At 36.8% G+C, this 21,418-nt stretch overlaps 1 protein-coding gene and 1 long non-coding RNA gene across 2 annotated transcripts in view; one reads left to right on the top strand and one right to left on the bottom strand.

The window, feature by feature from the left end:
* LOC141282557 (uncharacterized) overlaps positions 1 to 21,418 on the top strand; it is an 83,702-nt gene that overhangs the window by 32,172 nt on the left and 30,112 nt on the right. The gene's annotated exons all lie outside the window — the stretch shown is intronic.
* Positions 1 to 21,418, bottom strand: part of pepd (peptidase D) — a 76,707-nt gene that overhangs the window by 41,720 nt on the left and 13,569 nt on the right. The window contains exons 4-7 of the mRNA XM_065257915.1: positions 20,206 to 20,269; positions 4,662 to 4,709; positions 3,596 to 3,657; positions 623 to 667 (exon numbers count right to left, since the gene is read on the bottom strand). Of these exons, the coding sequence (XP_065113987.1) occupies positions 623 to 667; positions 3,596 to 3,657; positions 4,662 to 4,709; positions 20,206 to 20,269 (219 nt within the window). The remainder of the gene's footprint in view (positions 1 to 622; positions 668 to 3,595; positions 3,658 to 4,661; positions 4,710 to 20,205; positions 20,270 to 21,418) is intronic.

The raw sequence follows: 21,418 nt of genomic DNA, 5'->3' as shown, positions 1-21,418 counted from the left end.
GTAATGAAGGCAGTAACAGAGGAGAAGACCTAATGCACACGAGAGTGAAAGAGTCACGCAGACCATTACGGACAAGCGCTTGTCTTTATAGAGCTGATCAGGACGACACAGAGATGTGGGTTTGTTTGTCAAGCTGTACTCATGAAAGAAAAGAGCTCTCGACCATGACCATTGTGATACCACTGAAATGAACTGAAGTGCCTCATATCTTCTCCAAAAAACACTCTCGCATTTTAATAATGTTACCGTTGAATGTTCATGATCTGTCTCCTCTCCCAATAATCCACATTATATGAAGAATAATCAAATTAATTCTGTTCAGTATTTGAATGTTTAATGATAAACCTCAAAGGTTTAGTAAACACAAAAATCACCAAAGACCAAAAGACTTTGGTGATAAAAGAAAATCTTCAAAACCAGTAAATAAATCCTGATGAAAGAATTATTAAAAGATGAAATGAATCAAACTTCTGAAATCTTTAATAAACCGCAGTGATTGAGGTCTCTTTTAACAAACATTGTCATAATTCAAATAACAAACAAACTTGTTTGATAAATGGACACTGAGGACTTTTTACTGCGGTTTAAGACTAACATGATGTTAAAGTTAAAATAAACTTACCACTCCACAATCACTGGGTGTAGCAGAGAGTTATTCACCTCAAACCTGACAAACACATAAAAATATCTCAGAATAAACAATAAACAAACATTTATTTACATTTATTGAAGGAAATCTGAATGAAAACATGAATGTTTGTCTTATGACAATAAGTCCAAAATTAAATCTGTTCTCAGTTTCTCACACCTTGCCAAATTAAAATGATAAAAAAATGGCAAGTAAATAAAATAAAGCAGACAGGATTATCTTCTCTCAAATGCTGGGGGCGTGTCCGCTGTCTGTGCTGAAACCACGCCCACACACAGGAAAGTTAACGCATCTCTTGACTTTCAAATACCGCTACAATCTGAATGAATGTTTGTAGTTGTTTTAGGGGCGGGGCCATGCTCGGTACCTCCAGTGCATCACCGAGCCACTGGTTTAGCCCCACCCATATAATCTTGAATACAGAAATGTGAAAAAAAATGATGTGACAGTTACTACACAGTTCACAGTCTTTGTAACGTGTTTCAGTAATACATTTATAATGTGCTTAGAAACAATTTAACACAGACTGACTTTGCATAGCAAGAATTAAAAGTCTGTTCAGTCAAGATCATTATGTGCTGTTTATTGTAGATCAAATGGATGCTGTGCAGTTGCTATGTAGTTGCAAGGGCCTTATGAACGGTTGATAGTTTGTTCAAGAAATAGCAATAGAAAACGTGACCTAAAAATAACAAGTTTACCACTAAATGTTGAAATACGGCCCAACACTATATCAAGACTGTTTTGATCATTTCACTCCTAACCATCTGTTTTATGCAATGTTTTTATTGAAAAGTGTGTAATCTCTCAAAAATCTAAATCCAGATTTACTAACCGCTTCAAGCTGGGAAAAAATGATTGCTGAAAAGGCGTGGACCTCATTGCATGTGCATTTGTAAGAGTTTCACTTTCAGATGCAAAATTTATGGAAGGAGATTATTTTGTAATTTTTTTAGGTTTAATTGCACAGAATTCATGATAAATTAATTTATTTTATAAAATGTCATAAAACTGGGGCCCCCGTGGCACCATCTCACGGCCACCAGTTTGAGAACCACTGTCTTATTGAGGCAACGCTTTATCTTTGCATAAATGTACAGGGTCAAAGTTGAGTTGGAGAGATTTGTTCTTAAAGGGACACACACTGCACTTTTTTTAAATATGCAGATTTTCCAGCTCCCCTAGAGTTAAACATTTGATTCTTATTGTTTTGGAATCCATTCAGCTGATTAATCTCTGGGCCTGCACTAGCACTTTTACCATAGCTTAGCATAATCCATTGAATTGGATTAGACCATTAGCATCGCGCTAAAAAATAACCAAAGAGTTTTTATATTTATCCTTTTTAAATTTTGACTCCTCTGTAGTTACATCGTGTACCAAGACCGACAGAAAATGAAAAGTTGTGATTTTCTAGGCAGATATGGTTAGGAACTATACTCTCATTCTGGCGTAATAATCAAGGACTTTGCTGATGTAACATGGCTGCAACAGGTGTAGTGATATTACGCACTGCCTGAAAATATTCCCCTTGGTTATTTTCAATAACAGGGGACTATTGTCGGTCTTAGATGATGATGTAACTACAGAAGAGTCAAGTTTTAAATAAGAAAAATATTGAAACTCTTTGGTTATTTTTTAGCGTGATGCTAATTGTCTAATCAGATTCAATGGATATGCTAAGCTATGCTAAAAGTGCTAGCGCCAGACCCAGAGATCAGCTGAATGGATTCCAAAACAGTAAGAATCAAAAGTTTAACTCTAGGGGAGCTGAAAAATTAGCATATTTTCAAAAAAGTGGAGTGTCTCTTTAAGAAGTTTTCAGATATAGGCAATAAAAACAAACTTTTTGCAATAAAATTGCATTGTGCCTTTCTTTATTTAATGTTATGAAAGACATGAACACTGCAGAATGTACAGCGTGTGACCCCATTACCTTAAAGGAATAGTCTACCCTTTTGCCATATTAAACTATGTTATTACCTCAACCTAGACGAATTAATACATATCTATCTTTTTTCAATGCGTGCACTGTACAGCGCGTCGTGAATGTGTTAGCATTTAGCCTAGCCCCATTCATTCCTATGGTACCAAACAGGGAAGCCACCAAACACTTCTGTGTTTTCCCTATTTAAAGACTGTTACATGAGGAGTTATACCAGTAAGTATGGTGCCACAAAATAAAACTTTTTTTGGTACCATAGGAATGAATGGGGCTAGGCTGAATGATTAAACATTCACAACGCGCTGTACAGTGCACGCATTGAAAAAAGAAAGATATGTATTAATTCGTCTAGGTTGAGGTAATAACATAGTTTAATATGGCAAAAGGGTAGACTATTCCTTTAATAATGTTGTTGCCACTGCCTTACTATTACATGTTTCATCCAATACGTGAAAAAGAGGGAAATATTATATGAGAAGATATTTTTGCATCTGATTGAGAAAATCCTAAGATTCCCTCGTTTTCATGCGTACTTTTCTCCTGATGATTGGATCACAGATCAGACTACACCACCTCTTTCAACACGATCAAAATTTGCATCTGATCGACCTCAATTGTATTGATTATGGTGTTTACATGAAGACTTTTCAATCTGATTGAGCCATCAATACCATTACAAAACGATAATTTTGTTGCATGTAAACATAGCTAGTGTACAGTAGGGTGGTTGTGTTCACACACTGCCAACACACATTTATGTCCAAACTCCATGTAAAACTGGGCCCTTATATGGACCCTTTAGGATGTGTTACAGATTATTTCTGCGATCAGTGTAGTAAAAGTGTATTTCACATTAATATGTAATGCTGAATGTCTAATGATTCATTCCTGTGGAATCATCAGTAAATAAGAGCCGAATTCACAGAGGTCCCCGTCTCATCCAGTGACTGTCAATGAAATGAGTTTCACCAGAAAAACTCTGAATAATGAATGAGACTCACTGACTGATGCCTTCAAACGACGCCTCACGACAGGTGCTGCCACTGTCTGTGTTCACTCCTCGCTACAGAGAAAGAGAGACAAAGACTCACTGTCTAAATATACATCATTCATTTGCAGTCTGTATGGCTGTATATCAAATCAATATCTATTTTATTTTATAGTCACGTGACAAAAACTTAGTGACTTAGGTTGTTTTCACATATGTTGGTGCGCACCGTGGTGCGGCCTCGGAGCGCACCAAAATACATTGTATCATTTTTCAGTTAGTGCGGTCCGTGTTCACATATATATATTTTTTACTTTACTCGAAATGCCGCACCGTACACCATGTGACAACGGTCAGCGCTGTCATTGGTCTCTGACAGCTCTTACCGTCTCATGACCACCCCCACGTTTCCACGACAACCAGACTGACAGGGAGAGCGCAGCTATCAAGATGTGGGGATAAACATTGTACGTCTTTGCAAAGTTTCTTTGCTTTAACGCGAAATTGCGTAGCTGTTCTATTAAAGCCTTTCTCACAGAGCCATTTGCTAAAAGCCCATAATGTCACTATTTGTGTGTGGAGGACAGCTATGCATTTATAAAATCATCAGCTCAAACGTAAAGGAGACAGCGAATCTCTATGCAACGGACCAGGATTGGCTTGTTTGTTTTTAACCCACAATATAACACCCGGCTCACGTCACAACGAAAGCCCAGTGGCTCAAACATGTGGAGAACTTCCTGTATTTGGTTCGGCCCGAGGTCCAGCAGTGTTCACACCACAGGTGGGTCGCCCCAGAGTTCGGCAACAGCCGCTCCGAGACCACCTGTTTAGAGCGGTCTCGGAGCGGCTGTTTAGTGCGCACCCGAGTGCGGCTGTTGTGTTCACACTGATCCAAACGCACCGTACTCGGAGCGACACGTCATTTGGGCCGACCTAAACAGTGTATATGTGAAAACACCCTTAGAAGTGATTATTAAAAGAGCTTGATGATTTCTCATGAGTGTGTTTTACAGAAAGGTGAGATTAAAACTGTATTTATGAAAGACTTCACATCAAATAAATGAGAATAAATTTACCAGTGTGAGGAGGACACTTGGCTTCATTTTGGCCAGGACATCAGCGATCTGTGAAGAAAAGCAGAATATCCATGAAAATCCCTGGAGGCTGCTGGCATTCACTAATGAATACAAGTCAGGTGAGATTTTCCTATGAAGAGAAAATCCAGAGCCGAAGGGAAGACATCTGACAGACACCTTAAATGTCAGCCAATGAGAGGATGAATCATCAATAATCCTCAGAATGAACATAATGAGCAAAGGATTGTGGGAAAGATCACCTGAAACCGTCTTATGTGCTCGTAGAAATGAATTTTAAAGCAGCGTTTATTAAACAGAGACTAGATTACACCTGGACACATTTTTTTTTAGTGGATCCATATTTATGTCTGAGTCTCAACAGAAATCCAAACATTAAAGGTTACATTAAAGGAACAGTTCACACACAAATGAAAAATCTTTACATTGACCCTCGTGTTTCTGTTTCATAGTAAAACACTGATGTCTGTTAAAGACCTGAAACTGAAAAACTGCTGACTCGACCAGAATCGCTCACTGTGTCCTGATACAATGATTGTGAAGACAGATTGACCCGTGATAATCGTCTGTATATAAATGTAGCTTCCAGCATCTCTCTCCGTCCTGAATGAACAAACCCATTGAAAACCTCAGATTGAAGTCACATGTCTAATGTTCCTCATCTGACAAATTACAAACCTGCTGGGAGACATGCGACAAAAAGCTCTGACCGCGCTTGGAGAACAAAATCACTAGATAGTAACTCAATTAATTCATCATTTAATACACTTAATAATATAAATAAAGACCTTTACAAGTGCACACTAACCTTTACAAGTGCACACTAACCTTTACAAATGCACACTAAATTTACAAGTGCACACTACCTTTACAAGTGCTTACTAACCTCACAAGTGCACACTAACCTTTACAAGTGCACACTAACTTTACAAGTGCACTTTACCTTTACAAGTGCACACTAACCTTTACAAATGCACACTACCTTTACAAGTGCTTACTAACCTCACAAGCGCACACTTACCTCACAAGTGCACACTACCTTTACAAGTGCACTCTACCTTTACAAGCGCACTCTACCCTTACAAGTGCACTCTGCCTTTACAAGTGCACATTAACCTCACAAGCGCACACTTACCTCACAAGTGCACACTACCTTTACAAGTGCACTCTACCTTTACAAGCGCACTCTACCCTTACAAGTGCACTCTGCCTTTACAAGTGCACACTAACCTTTACAAGTGCACACTACATTTACAAGTGGACACTACCTTTACAAGTGCACATTAACCTCACAAGTGCTCACTAACCTTTACAAGTGCACACTACCTTTACAAGTGCACACTGACCTCACAAGTGCACACTACCTTTACAAATGCACACTCTACCTTTACAAATGCACATTGCCTTTACAAGTGCACACTACCTTTACAAGTGCACATAGAAGTGCACTCTAACTTTACAAGTGCACTCTACCTTTACAAGTGCACATTACCCTTACAAGTGCACACTGCCTTACAAATGCACACACTACCTTTACACGTGCACACTACCCTTACAAGTGAACACTTCCATTACAAGTGCACACTAACAAGTGCATACCAAAAAAAGTGCATACTAATTTACAAGTAAATACTACCCTTACAAGTGCACATTACTTTTAGTGCATTCCATTTTAGCACTAGAGACATTTCTTCAAATCAATGTTTTGACGAGTTTTTACTACAATCCATATTTTCTGCTATTATTACACGGCTCTCTGGAATGCTTGATTCTGATTGGTCAGTTGAGACATTTGCAGGTTCGTTCTTTTCAAATAATAACCGCTCCAAAATAATAACGCATAGCCGGACTACTTGCACGAGTAAAATCGCTCCGCACCAATAAAGATCAATAAGATCTTTATCTGTTTGGCGCCATCTTGTGACAAACACTGGACAACCACGACAAGACACAGACAGCTTACTGAGACTGAACTTGACAAAATAGAGCATGACAGCTACGAAGCCAACACACACAAAAATACAGAATGGGGATTAAAACTTCTCAAAGACTGGCTAAAAGAGAAAAAATGGAGACAGACAAGTATGAAGCAGAGGATCTTAATAAGGTATTACGATCATTTTATGCATCTGTGCAAAGTTTCGCGGAAGGATAAAAATGTTAATTTAAAACAAATATGCCAATAAAATGTTTCAAATTCATATTCATGTCCAGTTTTTTTCTTATGTGGCAAGTAGCCGTGTAATAAGCGGGATAATGTAGAGGCAGCCGGTAGTTATTGGTAAATAAGCCCCTTCAGTGTGATACAAGACCCTCCGCTTCGCGCCGGGTCCTGATCACACTGTCGGGGCTTATTTCCCAATAACTACCGGCTGCCTCTACATTATCCCTTACTTATCCACTAGGTGGCACTCTGACACAACTTTTAAAACACTGAAGCATCCACTGATCCAAAAACAGTAAAAATCTCTGTGTGTGTTTTGACTATTGTTCTGAATCTGATCTTTAATAGAAGTCCTTTACAAAAATACAATTATTTCAGCTTTTTGCTCAGAAAGAAGAAACCTACACATATTTGAGAGGTGATAAAAGAGAACAAATGAAGAGTTCCTAAATTACATAACTCTAGCAGAGGTCTGTTCATTCATTTGATATATTGTATGTTTATATATTTAAAGAATAAAATTTTCTAGAAGCATAAAACTTTTGTGAAAATCATAAAAATCATTTTCCTTTTGCACCTTAAGACAAAGGATTTTTTTTAGATGAGATTATACGTTTTGGTTCTGAGGAATAACAAACCCATTCTTCTTCTATTGAGTAGCAGGGATTTATCTATCATCAAACACATAGAAATCGTAAGATGTGTTGACCTGATCTCTGGAGTGGATCCTACAATCACGTCTGTTTGACTCCCTCATAATATTTAATCAGGCGCGTAGCTTTAATGACAGTCATTTTCCACTTACACTATAATGTGTTGCTGTGAGCACATAGGCGAGAATGTGAAATGAAACACTATTGATTCACATTTAATAAATCTCATCTAGTCTGAGTGTTTTGATTGATTTTTTTCCTCATTGGACATTTTGTGCCCATTAATCTTGATAACCAATTTCTGCACTCTTAAAATCTGAATAATTAAGGATGTATAACACGGCTGTCAGACACAATTCAGTTTGGATTTTTGTTAAAACTTTTTTTCCAGCAAGCTGTCTGGCGCACTACAAAATAGTCCGGAGTAAACACTTTTCTGAGTTGTAATTTATTTTTCAGAACTCTGATCAATGTAATATTTCAAAGCGTTGCCACCTGTTCAATATCCTTTGGTTAAAAAAGCCTGAACGTAATCGAAACAACACTTTATGGGAGTCTTATAGTGAAATTAATTAATGTGTACAGCAGAGGACTTCAACTTCTCTTCTTCAAGGGCCAGAATATAAAAATGTAAATATGATGCGGGCCAAACTTTCACATATTTTTACCTTTTATAAATTTTTACTTTTACCTTTTATGTATATTGTTATTATGAAATTTATCTGTAAAAATATAAAGAAATATTTTGTAATGCAGAGGTCTTAAACTTCTTTTGTTTATAACGGTTTAACTTTCATACATATAGTCAGTCTTCTCCAAATGTCTAAAATTGGACTTTATGTTTTCTTTTTTAATATTTTAAAGATATATAGGCTGAACCGCCTTTCCATTTTAGACTACATTCAGATGTGACTGTCGGAGTTCGCCCCCTAGTGGCAGTTGTAATGAAATTTCAGTAAATCCATGCCAACATGGGACAGAAGAGCCTTAAATCTGTGAATATATTTATAGTTAATAATTTACTTATCAGTAATTAGGGCTGGAACGACGCGTCGACGTAGTCGATTACGTCGATTACGTAATTACGTCGATTTGCCGGAAATGCGTCGATGCGTCGCACTGTTTACATTTTGAAATGAAGGCAGCTTCAGCTCCGACCGGGTGATACAAGTGTTATACCAAACAGACAGAACGCGATCAAAAGTGTGGGAATACTTTAAGCAGAGACCAAATAAAACACATACTGTGTAAAACTGAAATGGCATACCACAGCAGCGCAACACCTGTGTATGATCATCTTAAAAGAAGAAAACCTGGGGCTCTCCGACCTCAAAATGACGAGACGTCAGCGTAAAAATTTGAACTATTACAGTAAGTTTTTATACTTACTCTATAAACAATAGAATCAATACATATTGTGCTTAATACAGCTGCGTTTACATCTTCGTTTAATACGAGCTGCGAGACGCCTGACAGGCGCGACATTGCATCGCTTCTGGGCAGTATTTTAAAACAGTAAATAAAGAGCAGGACATGTTTTTATATTAAGAAGTTATGAAATAATAAGTTACTGTCACATTGAGAACTGATAGGCATGTGCCCGCGTGCACTGAAAGCCAGCTGGCAGTGCGGAGTTCCCAATGAACGTCTTTTTTGCGAATATGTGCGCAGATATTACAGAAGCTCGTCTTGTAAGGTATTCCTGACATGCGTTTATTTAAAATTAACAGCGGCGTAAACGCTGTTTATAAAATATTAGAAGATCATACTAACTGAACTTGTTTTTTACCCGGAACTTAAGAAAAGTTAAATGTTAAAGTTAAATGAGAATGCAGTAATACTAATAGTAATAATATTAACAGTAATAATATAACCATTACATTTTATATAAGGGTTCATGAATCACAATGAACTTATTTTTACTTCAGTCTGAACTAATGCTGAGTTAATGCATGTACCAATCATAAACTAATGTTTAAAATATTAATATATGCCTATTTTATTGTTTAAGGTGAATAATGCCTCTTTTAAAGTGGCACTGCCACTTTATTTTTCATGTTGAAAATTTTGATTTGTGTGTTTGTTTAATTAAGAAAATGCTTAAATAAAATGTTGGCGTTAATGGCAGATGTTACATTTATTATTTGTTGGGGAATTATATGTATAAAAAAATCATTAGACTATTCGATTAATCGAAAAAATAATCGATAGATTAATCGGTTGAAAAAATAGTCGATAGTTGCAGCTCTATCAGTAATCAATCGTTTTAAAGGATTCATGCGTTACTGATAAAGTGAAACAAAAAATGATTAATAATTTTCACCTTGCACACAGTGTTTTGAATGAAACACACTTTTATTTATTGCTTGCATCCAAAGCTGAAATTTGATCCCAAAATTACACAGCCGCAGATGGTTGGCACCCCATGCAGCTCCTTCCTGTTTTTTAAATCTACATAAGATTGCTGAACAGGCTATTTTAATTTTCCGTTCACAATGTCTCAAAATGTCTCGTCCCAGCAATATATTCTTCTGAGAATAACAAAACATTTCCTGTTCTACAAATGGTCAGTTAACAATATGAAAAACTTTATTTTACACATCTTATTTTAAGAGTTTTATAAAACTTAAACATTGAATGTTTAGAGAATTCTGCTATCTTTGCCTCTCAAAAAAGTGGACACCTGGCAAAGCAAACAAAGGTTTCAACTTCACACAGAGACCTCAACACATAAGTCTCAATAATGATGACAAATCTCATGATGAGCTCTTAACTTTATCTCAAAAATAATAAACAAAAAATAACTGCTGTAGTAGAAATAAAGACAACAAACAGCAAAACAACACTCATATAACAGCAGCAGTTCATTTATACATGCTGCAATGCATTGATGGGTACAATTTTCAATTTAGAGATTTAAATAAGCTAAAATAAATAGATTCAACTCTAAACTTCTTGTTGAATGAGAGAAATCATGATATGTTGTGCATTAAACTAAAACACTTGAGTAATGGAGGACATTTTTTCAGGGTTTGAGTTAAAGGGGACATTTCACAAGACTTTTTAAAGGTGTCCCCATGTGAAGTTTTAGTTTAAAATACCGCACAGATAATTTATTATAATTATGTTAAAATTGCCACTTTTTATGTGTGAGCAAAAAGGTGCAGTTTTTCGGTCCTTTAAAATGCAAATGAGCTGATAATGCAAACACTGATCGCCATAATGGTGGTTTGTTAAAATTGAAACTCAATTGTGCTGTCAATTATTATTTTTTCTCTCTCTCTGCACTAAATAGCAGTGCTGTGGTTGAATAGTGCAGATTAAGGGGTGGTATTATTATTATAAGATCCCTTTCTGGCATCACAAGGGGAGCCACATTTGAATGACCTTTTTTCCACATGCTTGTAGAGAATGGTTTAACAAACTAAGTTACTGGGTTGATCTTTTTCACATTTTCTAGGTTGATAGAAGCACTGGAGAGCCATTATAGCACTTAAACGTGGAAAAAGTCAGATTTTTATGACATGGCCCCTTTAAGTGTAGTTATTTATTTGGGTTAAAACAAAATTAGAGTCAACAGTATTGTATTGGTCTTTATGTGCATGGACGACCGAAATGTCTCTATCTGCACGACAAATTTACCTGCGAGTATGAATAGAGATACCTACCCACCAACCTAATCATAACTCAAGATTTAAATCACAATGGAAGAATAGGAAGATGGTCAGAAAATGGTAACGTCTAGTTACTGAAGCGGCTATATGTGAATGTGTTGTAGAAATGGATAAAGGTCTTGCATTTCAGAATCCATAAAAACAATTAATCCAGTCAAATACTTTTGTAATAAGAAGAGCATTACAACATTTAAAATGTCAAAACAACATCCAAAAGACTATTAAAGCATTTTGGATTGTGAGTAAACAGTATAAACAGCTAAGGGCCAAAGCTGCAAACACTCTTGAATGTCAAAGTCCTCCAGCGTGACGTCTATTCTGACAGAGACCCTATAGGGTCTGTTAGTGCTGTGTGTGCGTGCATGCGTGCGTGCATGCGGGTGTGCATGTGTCTGTTTGCCTTAGAGATTTCATTTGTTTTGCAGGATAACAGATATGGCCTTCTGTTTTGGGCTCACAGCAGAAGTGTTTGTCTTCTCCAATGATCTGTTTAAGCACTGAGAGAAACCTCAGGAGAAGGTCATTAACAAACAAAGACAAAAGAAAAACACAAGAGTCGAGGAGAAACTGTGATGAGTTCGTACATGAATATCAAAGAGGAAGCACAGACGACATGAAACAACGTAAAAATACATCAATGAAATTCTTCTGAAATGAGTTTTTCTGCTGAATATAAAATCATGTTGTATTTGATGTTTCTGGCTTAAAGTCAAATAGATGAATTTGGCTCGAACTCCGGTAAAACATCTACTGCAATGTAATGAAATATTTGTGCTTGAAAAAGAAACCTTTTCTTAAAATACAGAGTCACTTTTGAATTGTTGTCAGTGGAGGTTTAATGTTACGCTGTTATACTGTAACATTATATCAGTTATGTCAGTAGTAGTACTTTATTTACTGTTCGGCCTAAGCCGAAAATTTATATTTGGTCTCGCCACACAAATCACAAAACAACAATACATAACATCCAATACATCTAACCATACCCAACATCCACAATAACTAAATTAAAATATACATTTCCTACCTCTTCTTAAAAGACTTACTGCATTTAGTAAGGGTGTCACGATTTCGATTTTAAATCGAAAACGATCAAAATTAAGTCACAACCTCGAACTTCGAATTAAAAAATGCAACGGGTTATATTTTAAACAAAAGGGATAGTTTGCCTCAGCTCGCATGAAACGCATAAAACTGAACAAATACAAAAGGATTACTACTTTAGTTTATGTTTAGACTTTGGACAGACGCGAGAGCGCGTGCACGTGAGACAGCGAGAAGCACAGCTGCTTATGACGCACCGGTTTTATTTCAGATGCTAGGAGGAGTACAAGACGCGCGCATTAAGTCCATGTACAGTACGTGCAAGAAGGAATCCTCTCTCTACAAGCTCTGCGCATACAGTAAAGCCCACAAACCCCCATGCGAGGAAAAGCATGCAATGTGCATGTTAATGTGAAACTATAATAATAATAATAATAATAACATATAATTTTTTGTCTTTCAAAAAAAAAAAAAATTAAAAATCGAGAATCGAATCGAATCGTGACCTTAGAATCGAAAATGTAATCAAATCAAGGAGAATCATGACACCCCTAGCATTTAGTACAAACGTTTGTTTTTATATTGCTTTAATTGCTTTTGGTGTTCTTTTACAACAACGTGATGGTAATTATTCAAAAACATGATTCAAGGGGTGTACAATAATACTTAAAGTTGAAATGAAAAACTGTATTTGTTTGGGAATATTGAGGTATTTTCTTTTACAAATTATTTATCGGTGAGCTTCATTATTTTATAAAAATGTAGGTGCCCTCATAATCTTAAATCAAAAATGCAAATCCCTCTCCTCCTCAAAACGATATCGCTTACCTTCCGGTCATATGGTATGGCAGGTGGGCGGGGGCTAGGAAAAGTGATGCAATATTTGCAGATACATCAAAAGCTTATCGATGCGAATATGGCTCAATTACTTCATCGATATTTTGATATTATGTGCCTAATTAAGCGGTTAAAGCAGCCAAAATATATAACATGAACGTTCAATTAAACCCTTTGCACAATCTCTGTCCCAATTGGAACATTTACAACAGCAAAAAAATTAAACTTTTTTAAATAAAGAAAAATGAATAATGAGGGAGAAAATGTCACACAAAAATCAAACTCATGAAGTCAAAGTCTTTCAGTATTTTGTGCTAAAATGTGCAATAGTGACAATCACAGAGGTAGTTGTAGAAAAATAAATAAAATTAAAAAATGCATTTTTATAAAAAATAAAGCTGTTAAACTGTTATTGGCCTCGTACACACTAAAAACCTTTGGGAGTGACAACTGCATTTAAAGGTGTAGAGGAGGATTTTCTCGAATTTTAGAAAAGAACCGCCTTCTCCACTTTTTAAAAAAATGCAATTGCACAAAACTCCTGATTGACAACTAGGAGGACCAATAGTCTTGATGATCCACCCGGAAAAGAAAATCCTCCGCAATGCCTTTAAATGCGGGAGTGAAACCCCTAAATGTTCATTTCATGTCTGTCCGGAACAAGACTCACCATAGCAATATTCTGCCTTCTGCGTGCTTATCACCAAAATAATTTAACAGCGTTATGTTTTGCAATAAACCTGCGTCTTGGCATTGTGCATTGTATGGATTTTTGAGGCTGCTTCAGAGTGGGCTGTCTTGTAGTGTTGCCAGGTCCTCATCTTTTTTGTACGTACATACCGTTTTGGCGCATAACCGTTAAGGTTTTTGGCTCATGAAGCGATCAAGATTTTGGTGTTATTAAAGTGAGAAACTGTCGGTCCCAATATTTTGATCTTTGAGGTAAAGCATTTGGATTTATTTCAGTTTATAATTGGATTTTTCTTGTTCGCTGCTTTTTCGTGCAAGATCTGGCAACACTAGTCAACAACGCTCGTGCCCATGTCATTTTCTGCACCGCGCATACAAAAGACTTTTTCCCCTTCTAGGCATTTATTTTTTCAGAAGAGAGACCTGTCATGTTTATGATGCACGTTTAAACAATTTATTAACTACTAGTTGTTCAGTTCGGTTATGTGCACACTAAGCAGAGTTTCTGTAAATGCGGTTGTCACTACCTGCATTTTGCGGGAGTTAATTCGGTTGTAAAATGCGGTTGTCAGTCCCGCAAATGACTGAACTGTGTGTGTACAGAACAGGATTAAGCATTGAAAGGTGAAGTGCAGTGTTCGAATTATGTCAAAGCTTATGGGGGGTCCCCTAGCTAAGCCCCACCCCCCGGCCAAGCTCCACCCCCCTCATTATAGGGTCGCTGTGATTTCACAACGTAAGATGTGATCGTCCTTGATCAACAATCATCTGATCCTGGTTTTAATCAAAGAAACCCCAAATTACTCTTAACTCAAACTCTAAAAAAAGTTTACCCCTCAAATTAGTGTGAAACACTGGCAAGGGCAGAACTTTAAAACAGAATAGGGGTGAAATAGGGTGGACTCATTCTTAAATTACATCATTTTACTATATAGTAGTGGTTAAATGGATGATTACATTGCGTTTTTTGAGTCATAGATTGAATAATTTTCGGATCAGCAAAACTGGAAATTATGAGCATATAAAAATAGAAAAGAACATAGTTACAAATAAAGCAAGATCTAACAGTAGTATTTAGGTACATAAATAGAATCAAATGAATAATAACACTGTCTTCTTCACTGTATAAATTACATATAATTAATCTTTTTAAAGATACATAATTTTAAAGATAGTTATCATGCCACCAGGTTGAAGGTTGCTGTCCCCAGCACTCACAGCAGCCCCATTCGCGTAATTTGCGGGTGGTATACGTCCCCACCGCTTTATGACCAAGTTGATTGTGCCCCAACTTCCGACCACGTCACGAAGTAATTCTTGCGTTCATAATCATAATTAGGGTCCATATTCATTTAAAACGCATGGACAACGCATGACGCGCCGCCGCCTTCTGCTTTTCAAAGCGGTCGCTGTGAACACGAGTTTTGTTTTAGACGCGTCTATTTGAGTGCACTTGCTGCACGTTTAGATTTAAAATAAACTTGAGCGCAACTTGATACCTTGATAAAAGGTAAATGTAAAAAAAATCTACCGGTAAGTTATATATGTAACAATGATTAATCTATTAATAGTTATTCTTCATCTATTTCATGCAAACACTAAGGGAAAAAATATAGGGGAAAACATTTGTTCCTTTTCAGCAGTTGATAACTTGATAGAAGGTAAATGTCGTATTTTTTATATCTACCGGTAAGTTATATATGTAACAATGATTAATCTATTAATAGTTATTCTTCATCTATTTTATGCAAAACGCTAGGGGGAAAATATAGGGGAAAACATTTGATCCTTTTCAGCAGTTTTTGAATAAGTTTAATTGAATAATATTAAAATACCTTATGGTAGGGCTGCATGATTATGGCAAAATCATAACTGTTTTTAGACTATTTGCATTGAATTGGAAACGATATTTTTGGAAAATATATTAATTGCAAGGCTGCAAAGAATAGTGCACTGAGGATTTAATTATATTATTTTAATATAGTCAGTGGTGAACTAAAGTGGCCCGTCTAAGACATGAAACTCCAGGGCTGAAACAACCCAGTCTCCTGAGGATGCGTATAAATAGCACGAAGTGTAAAAGTCGTGCAATACATACGCCAAATTCCACTTTGGCGTGCATATGATACGCAAGTCCTTCCCATTCACTTAAACGGTGCATCTTTTTTTGTCGTTTTATTTATTGGTTTCAATGAGTCCCACTTCGGCCCTGCATGTTACATTTTTCCAAGGTTTAAAAAAACACATGCAAAAGATACTTTCTACAAATAATTATTTATTTCTGAAAGATGTGTAGTTGAGCGATAGGCTAAGTATTAAAGAGACTATCATTTATTATCATTTAAGCGTGATTTCTTCTGTTTTCCTAATAAAATATTTTGTGTGACTGGGTTGACCAGCCGTCATTCTGAGTGGATAGCTTTGCCACTGTTATGAAATAATTGTTTGAGAAGATTTTTTAAAAAACCCTTAAACCTAAAGATTACTAAAGATTACTAAAGATTCCGCAACTGAGGTAAAAAATACTCCACACACAGATAGAGACATTAACTCGTCTGAACTGAAAGTTTCTTTATTTCGGACAGAAGTCATTTGAATTATTTTATTGCGAAATTGGGACAAATAATGGACAGTATTGCTGTGTGACACGCAAAATGAGGATTTTAAATTTATGTAGTATTTTAATTTTAATAAAAACCAGGGGACCCCCCTAATTTATATTTTTGTGCTTTATGGGGGGTCCCTTAAGGCTTATAGGAGGTCCGGGACCCCCCCAGACCCCCTTCAATTCGAACACTGGTGAAGTGACAACCGAATTAATATGCAGTGTGTACAGGCACCCCTAGGAAATAGCAACATGATCCAATCAGTTCTCGACGGACAAATTCAAGTTCAGCCCTACACTTTTTCATTTCAGAAGCCATTTCACTCAGATATATACGTCACCACGGGGAAAATAAGACAATCGCTATATTTATGGAAACTTTAGAAAGTTCAGTCAAAACTTCAAGTTAAAAATGAGACACATTGTTTATTACAGTGACACTAGATCAGTCTCTTAAAAAAATATTTGGACAATGTCATTTGGACACTGGCTTATTTACATCTAATAGCACCACTTTAAAACCCAAAGACTGAATGATCCTGCCCGGTTCTGTGCTTCATTATTCAAAGTTCATGCTTGTGACCTTTAAGTATTGCTCATGTCATTAAACCTGATACTCAGACAGGCTGGATATCGCCGGACAAGCATGCATTGCAGCTCTAGACCTTTTTAACTTTTAAAAGAACCGTTTAAACAAAGATTAATCACTCCAGAAGCTAAACTTGCTTATTATTGGTCTGAATTCAAACAAGTCATTAAAATAAAAAGAAGTGTAATGTTCACATTTCAGACAGACAGCAAGACAATCAGAAGGTGGTTTGATTTCAATCGAGTATAAACAGATGTGAACAGATCAACAGAAACGAGAGTTTTAAAAATTATTATGATCTTTCCCTTTTAAATACTGACCCATGACCAGAGGCGCTGACATCCCAGCTAACATTTCCCATTACTTTTAAACTCCTGCATTTTAACATGCTGTCTGTCAGAGAAATGCTGTGAGAGAAAAGTCATCATCTACATCTGCAGGGATCTGAATCGCTCCGTGTGCTCTTATTGAATTTATTCTGATGATGCTCTTAGCCTTTAGGACTCAAAAAGAGTGAATTTATCACACGAGTCTTCATTTAAATAAACTACACCGGATTCTGCTTTCTCAAACCTTAACAAGTGTAAGAGACAAATTCATAAGCCGGCCAATTTATCATCCAGTGTTTACTCGTTACTGCCAGAGATGAAATGGGAAGAAAATTTTACATCACGGTTATAGTGACCAAAATCACCACAGTTAACAATATTATTGTGGTTTTGTGAACAATTTCTAGAAAAGTAAAAAAAAAGAAATAATTGATTTTAAATGACCTTTTGTTGGCATAAACATCAAATAAATAACATTAACATTAATCAAGGCACATTTTGGGTCGTGAGATAAATGTTCATCTAGTACAGATTAAACAAAAACGAAATATAAACACAGGACAAATCAACACATCAATGTATGTTGTGAGAAATCTTTACATCTCTAGATACTGCATGGGATTTGTGATCATGTCTGAGAAATCCAGTCTCATAATCTAATGATGAGATCAAAATGATACCCCAGCCAAATATCAAAATGACTCCATGATTTACTCACCCTTAAGCAATCCCAGATACACATGTCCATCATCTTTCAGACGAGCACATTTGGAGTTATTTTAGTTAATATCCTTGCTCTTCCAAGCTTATAATGGTAGAAAACATTGATCATCTTTTCACTTTGAAGCCTAAAAAAGTGCATCCTTCAAAAGAAGTAATCCACACGGCTCCAAAGGGTTAATAAAGGTCTTCTGCGGGTAATCAATGCGATTTTCTAAGAAAAATATCCATATGTCAAACGTAATAAACTGTAATAACTTTCTTCAAGTAACGATTTCATCTTGGACTTGGAATTTTAGGGCCAGATTTACTTACAGCATATAAGCTTGAAAGAGCAGGACATTTACTAAAATAACACTGTCTAATGCTCATCTAAAAGATGATAGACATGTGTATCTGGGATTGCTTGAGGATGAGTAAATCATGGGGTAATTTGATAATATAGACCCTTTTACTGTTTGTACACAATGATGACGTGGCAGCGTATGCGTGCGCATCTTGGCAACAGAAGTATGGCAAGAATCGGCAGTGAAGCAACACAGATAGAGAAAGTTATTTTATAAAGTTGACTTATCAACTATTTTAAAACAGCTACCAGATCTGTGTACTATAGTGGAGTGGATTTCACGTTTAGCGGCACGTTGTTTAAATAGCAAATGCATTTGCGTCCAATTTTGCGCCCATTGGCGTTCTGGTTTGAAAACGAGGTGTGTTCAGGTGCATTGTTGGCGCGTTGCTATTTTGAGGCAACTAAAATAGACTACGCCATTGACCAACAAATGTGTTTTATGCGCAATGTGTTTTATGTTATTTAAAGAGCGCATTAGTAATATGCGCCTATAAACGGGACGACAAGGCACGTTTGCTTATCACATACATGAATGCGCAGCAGCACAAAAATGCTTTTAAATATGAAAGATTAATGGATTGAATGTAAAAGATTATTATTGAGTCTCTTGGACATAAATGAGGACTAATTATGAGATGTTAGAAGGCATAAAGAGCTACTTCACCTGTAGCCTGGTAAGTAAATAAATATTTTGCTTTAAACAAATGCATCTGTTTTTTAAATGTTTTTTAAATGCTACCCTACGGTTTTGTTGTATATGATGACTCTGTACCTGTGGATATGGTGAGATGAGAAACATTTTAAGTAATACTTTGTAAAAATCCCATGGCGCTCTCAGAGTGCTGAAACGTTTTGGCCCTCCGCAACTGGCATTTAAAGGGGATGTGAGATAAGACTCTCATTGGTTTATTGCACGTTACGCCCAACACACACCCATCACTCATTACGAATACAGGAACAACCCTTTTCGACCGTGCGCTGGGTGCACAAACCATTTTTCCCCTCGTTTAATTAGCAAAAGTGGCATTGTACACGCCCATTCAGACTGTGCACTTTAGACAATGTGCTTAGATCATTAAAATAAGGGCCCTATGTCATGATCTTACTCAGTCAATATTTAAGACCAACTATCCTCCGATTCATGATTTTACATTTTCTTTAGTGTGTATTAGTACATGTTAACGATATGCAAAGGTACAAATCCCAAAGTAACTTAAATCTCTATTCTTGGACTACAACAAACACACGGATTGTAGCAACAGTTTACTTCCTGAGATGGTGATGTAGAGAAGACCGACATTATCATAATTCCTCCCGCTTGGACTCACAGCCTGTAAGTTAACTCCTGTTAGCATCGCATTGTGACCAAATCTTTCAAACATGGTAAGAAGCATCAAATTTCCGGCTGATGACCATACAGTAAATCACAAAAAAAGACTTAAGCTGGGTTTTTAAAGGGCGGGATCATAATTTGGCTATTGATTTTTGTGCACCCAATGTCTTGAGTTCACACCAGTAATATAATGTGCATAGTGTATGTACAAATAACAGGCGCCGCTTTATATACATTATTATCTCTATTGCATACAACAAAATGACAGACACAATTCAAATTGATCTGAACCATCTCCATTTTAACCAGATCAAACACTGGTAATTGAGGAGAAAGATTAAAAGAAAAGAATCACAAGAAGAAAAAGCAAAAACTAAAGCGGCCCGGTTTAAATGAGCTCAAGGCCTCTGAAGAATCATTCATTATACAGATGTAAACATTCATCTTCATTATAGAAGACAAAACTAATGAGAAGAAATTAACAAGCACAGGACTTATTTAGCTCTGGACTAATAGATTTAAGAAGAGAAAAAACTCACATCAGAGGTGTAATGAACTTCATCCACTGCGTATTTCTCCTTGAAATGTTCACGTGGATGGATCCTGGTGAGACACAGAGAGATTTAATGAGAAATCTGCATGAATATATTTGATTGACGTGTTCACTGATCATTCTGATGTTTTATAATGACAGATGTTCGGTATGTCAGACTGATTTTAGTCATGATATTCTGACAATCAACTAAAGGGACTCTTGACCTGAAATGTCTTTGATTCTTGGAATATAAGTGAAATATTTTTTCCAGTAAACAGACTCAAGCATAAACTCATTTTCTAAATGCACCTCAATCATTTTAAGAGCTTTGCTAATATAGAAATACAGCCTAAAGTTTTCAAACACATTGTTGTACAAAACATACAGAAATCTTTGAGCTATTCAGCACTTAAAGTCCCCTTGAATGACTTTACTTTTCTTGTTGTGACGTACTTCGGAGTGAAACGGAATATCACACAAGGACAATAATGGGTGTGGCTTATGCTTTCAACTGTGAATTGATTGGATATAGAAAAAGGCCGTTTCATTCAGAAATTGATCTCGCAGCAGACTGATAGTTGGAGGAGGCGGGGTTAACATATGCTCCGCCCAAGCCGTCTAGCTGATGTCATAAGAGAAGGATCACCACAGAAGGGCTGCAGTACATTTTTAGATTTTAACTAAAGTTTATGAGGGCACATGAATAAAAAAATGCTCAGATAAATTGTTAAGTAACACTGCAATTTTCCTATAAAAAATAAATTGTTTTAATGGGGACTTTAAAGTGGACATATCATGAAAATCAGACTTTTTCCATGTTTAAGTGCTATAATTGGGTCCCCAGTGCTTGTTTCAACCAAAAAAAATGTGAAAAAGATCAACCCAGTAACTTAGGGCGCACTCACACTAACCAAACCAAACCGCGCTCGGGCGCGTTTGACCCCCAAAGCCTGGTTTGTTTGACTAGTGTGATCGCTCTGTTCCGCGCCCGAGCGCGGATTGGTTATTCGCGCCACGGCCGGGTTGCAGAGGTGGGCCAGAGCGCGGTTCACTTGGGCTCAGGCGCGGAAGGCTGTGGTGTGAGCGCATTCACGCCTGAGCGCGATTCAAAAGGTGAAGACGTCAGTTGCGCGACCACTCACCTTCATCTGCCTCCGTAAAAACCTTTTGATGCGCGCCGCGGGGTTACGTGAATGTCCGAGCTGCGCACGTGACAG

This window comes from Paramisgurnus dabryanus, chromosome 9 (assembly GCF_030506205.2).
Source record: "Paramisgurnus dabryanus chromosome 9, PD_genome_1.1, whole genome shotgun sequence".
NCBI classification, from domain to species: domain Eukaryota; kingdom Metazoa; phylum Chordata; class Actinopteri; order Cypriniformes; family Cobitidae; genus Paramisgurnus; species Paramisgurnus dabryanus.
This window is presented reverse-complemented; position numbering and strand designations above follow the sequence as displayed.